Genomic DNA, 4,050 nt, shown 5'->3' on the forward strand with positions numbered 1-4,050 from the left:
CCCCCCCCAACCTCCATCCCCATCAAAGAAGAACACATTAATTAAAGGGAGCCCACCTGTAACTGGTTATGGCTAAGGTCGACTCGGCTCAGGTGAGGCAGACGGAGGGGCAACTCCACGGGGATCTCAGTGAGGGCGTTGAACGCGGCCGTCATGGCTTCGTACAGTGATACAGAGTCTCGGATGTTCCACGGCAGTTCTGTCAGGCAGGCCTCGTGGACCTCCCCATGCAAATGCTGAAGGGAAAATTTTTAGTTTTAGTTTTAGTAGAGGCTTTACGGTGCTCGCACATGCATTTAAGGTCATATCAGCCTCAAAAGATTAGAGGTGTTGCAAGAGAGTAACAAACATAAAAAGAAAAAGGGGAGATAGGGACGATAGATGTTTGATAGGAAAGAAGAAGCAAACCACACCAGAGCACTAGCCAACCATCCACAAAGGAAGATTGGTGATAGAAACCCACACAAAATGACAGGAAAAGTTGCTGCAGTGATGATTTACAGATCCCATTTTAAAAATTACATGACATTAGTTCCTGCTGTTGTCACTGCTCTTCTTAGCATTGTTGGAAACAATTTATAGACCCACAAAAATATTTGTCACCGTACCTACACTATACAGATCATTTAAACGTGGGGCTGTTTTCACTCTGAAATAAGGGCCAACTTGGGCTGAACTGAGTGGGGAAACAACAAAGCAGCAGATAGACGAAGAAAGTACCTGATAAAATAACTTCTTCACTTGGAAACTGAAATCGGCTCTTAGACTTTTGCATGTAACAACAAAGAGCCTGTGACTGTGAGCCTAACAACAAGTGCCAGACCCGAAACAGACAATGGCAATTATTATCAAGGTTCGCCACTCATTTCCTCTGCTCGCATGCCCTAAAAAAAAATTCTACATTATCATTATCCTGGTCTTTTCACTTGCCCCATTTGTCCCAGTTCTCTAAGTAAGTTTCACTGTTTGTGTACCTCTGCCACTTTCGTCTTCTATTTTTTCAGTGAGAACGAGAAAACAGTAGTAATCTGAAAGGAATTACTGACGCTACATAAATGGTTGACTCACCTTGACATACTGTTTCGGAGTCACTTTCCGACTAAGGTTCAGAATTTTCCTCTCATCTGCTCGCACAGGAGCAAAGTCATGTGCCTCAATGTTACCCATGGCTTTTCACTTGGAGAAACCAAAAAAAAAATTAAAAAAGACAATAAATATGCATTCACCGAAAATGTGAAACTTTTAAAAACTTGATCAAGAAAAATGTTGCTTGTGTGTAGAAAATGAATTAGGGAGAAGTTTCAAAGAATCCATCCTATTATAATAATTCAACAGTTGAGAGCCAAATATATGAGGATGAAACATAATACATTTTGTCTTATTTTTACTAAGCTTTCAAAAAATATAATAGCAAATAAAGGATTCAAACGGTGCTTCCACTTGGGGCTTTTTAAAATTCTAATTTAAAGAACTGTCCAAAACAGCTTGATTACAATTTTTCATCACACTACAATTTCAAAGAAGTATTTCGCAATGATTAGAAAAGAAAATGTTAACACTAGAAAGGTGTAAAAGGCAGACCACATCAATGAGTCACCCAACCCAGTCACAGGTCATTAGCATAAAGTAGCCTGCATGTTTGAATCTGCAAGTAGTTAATGAGAATAAAAAAGGGGTTTATTGAAGAGACATCATGTTTAATGTTTTTGGCGTACATACACTCACATTGCAGTAATCTTTCCTTTTTAACCCTAATGTAACTCTTTAACAGTGGCTTGACCTGACAAGGTGGAAAACATACTTGTAACTAACATGGAATATGAAGCAATAATAACATACATTCATGGGATAATCCCGTTTTGATCCTAACAATTTAAGCCTCACATAGTTATATATACTTTCTTTCCCCTACCCTACTACTCCATAAAGTTAATGAGTATTTAGTAAGCTAGATCTAGATAAACTAGGCGTTATAAAATTTAAATCATCATTAACATGAACATGACAGAGAGAAAGCAAGACAAAAAAAAAAAAGAACACTCTTTGGAAATTTCCTTCCCGCGCCATTGGCATCCATTTTGAAACTGATAATTTGCCATGTCATCGTCAGGATTGAGCGCATTAATACACATGTAAACACGGAGGGTCCACCAATGTTTAATCCGGCCAAAATAAATTTTCAATACAAAAAGGGAGTGTACAGACCCGGTTACCAAGAACAAAGTCACAAAGTATACAGACCCGGTAGGGGAACTCTTTTGAGATTTCGGAAAGTTTCAGCGCCCTCTTGGCTCAGGGTAGACCTAGGTTCTTCTAGATCTATGGCCAAGGCTAGGTCTAGATCTAGACAGACAGACATAAATCATTGATCTAGTTTCAGAACTTTCCGAAATAACAAAAGAGTTCCCTTACCGGGTCTGTATACTTCGAGACTTTGTTCCCGGTTACCGGGTCTGTATACATTTCGATACAAAAAAGGCAGAAAAGTATTAGATCTAGATCTAAGTCTTGACTAATGTGGTAGGATTCACTTAGCCTACACTACATTCCTACAAGGCAAGGTCAATTTTGTGCGCCTTACTTAGCCTTGGCCTTAGCAATCACTTCTCTTCTGTCTCTGTTAGTGACAGTTAGTGTTTCTAAGTTTCTTGTGTAAACAAACGGGAAGGCAATTTCCAAAGAGCCCAAAATAACGTTTGTCACACCAAAAGAGAGGAGTGGGGGGGGGGGAGAATCAAAGAGAGCACTCCGTGACAGAGACTATTTGGACTTTCCTCTCACAAGAATTGTGACAGGCATAGTCTACTACTTCTGCGAAAACGAAAGTAGGAAATACCTCCTGCTCAGCACTACAGGCCGTATAAGCCGTATTGAGTTAACTTTTATTATTGCTATTGGCACATGGGACAGAATAAGTGTCTACCAAAGCCACTTACAAGAGTGTTCAGAAACACTGAGATTTCTGACAAAACACGACATTCAATTCTTTCGTATTCACCTTTTGTACTATTCCGCTTAGCCTATGGCTTCACATTTCACAGTGGCACCATTGGCCACGAAGTCAACGGAAGTACGCCTTTTTTCCCCCTTTGGCCTGTTGCTGTCCTCCGTCTCGCTCTCAGTGAACTGAATTCGAAGTTTTCAGCGCAAACTTTATTAATAATATTGAAAACAGAATTATTAAATAGTTTTCTTCGTGGGGTTGCAAGGAAAGAGGGGCTGGGTGGCATATATTTTTAAAACATTTTCTAAACACGTCTGCATACCTGAAACTGAAATCATGAGAGTTATTTTGGGGCATTCTCCACTATTACAGGAATACAGGACAGGTCTATTTGTTAACCAACGGTTACTTCATTATTGTAAAAGCAGATTTCTCCTACATGTTACTACATATACCTACATGAACACACTTGGAGCCGGCTGGTGCTCTGTGCAGCTGACGTTTGTGAAATTAAACATGGCTTGCCTTTTCCTTGACAAGTGTTGGTATATGATCAGAACATGTGTAGGCCTACAGAATAGATAGCATAGATTCAAAATAATAGCAACCAAAAGCATTCGCTAACTCTAAGTAAAGTCGTAGTCCGATTCCTCCTCATTTACCTGGTATAGTATGTCTACAACAAAAAGCGCATGAAAATGAATTATAATATGTGCTTTTTGTTCAAAATCTTTCCTTTTCTGAGGAAGCTATTACATATTTATTACTTTAATTGGTTCGATTCTCAGCTGAATTAGTATAAGATTTAAAATTTGATCATTTAACTTGCATATTATTGTCTGGGGCATGGATGGTTGAAACACTAGTAACATTATCATTTAATTGCGCCTATCTGGGATCCGTTTCTTCCTGTGCTGTTAACTTTAATCATTTCCCATGCTTGAGTTCCTGTATAATAAACAATGAAAAAGTATCAGCGACATAAACAAAAAAATCACATTTGAATTCAAAGACTGTGAGTCTCTACTTCGATGCTTGTCAGTCGACACAGGATGGTAGTAAACAGTCATATCTCTTACATCGTAAAAACCGACAACTAACCCCTA

The 4,050-nt window shown here is 39.0% G+C and overlaps 1 protein-coding gene across 1 annotated transcript in view; it reads right to left on the bottom strand.

Annotated features, from left to right (window-relative positions):
* The window catches only part of LOC101861361, a 14,426-nt gene extending 10,588 nt beyond the window's left edge, over window positions 1-3,838 (bottom strand). The window contains exons 1-3 of the mRNA XM_005097325.3: window positions 2,999-3,838; window positions 1,069-1,176; window positions 57-236 (exon numbers count right to left, since the gene is read on the bottom strand). Coding sequence (XP_005097382.1) covers window positions 57-236; window positions 1,069-1,167 — 279 coding nt within the window. The 5' untranslated portion in view covers window positions 1,168-1,176; window positions 2,999-3,838. The remainder of the gene's footprint in view (window positions 1-56; window positions 237-1,068; window positions 1,177-2,998) is intronic.
* Window positions 3,839-4,050: the final 212 nt, after the last annotated feature.

The sequence above is a fragment of the Aplysia californica genome, unplaced genomic scaffold (genome assembly GCF_000002075.1).
Source record: "Aplysia californica isolate F4 #8 unplaced genomic scaffold, AplCal3.0 scaffold00152, whole genome shotgun sequence".
Taxonomy (NCBI): domain Eukaryota; kingdom Metazoa; phylum Mollusca; class Gastropoda; order Aplysiida; family Aplysiidae; genus Aplysia; species Aplysia californica.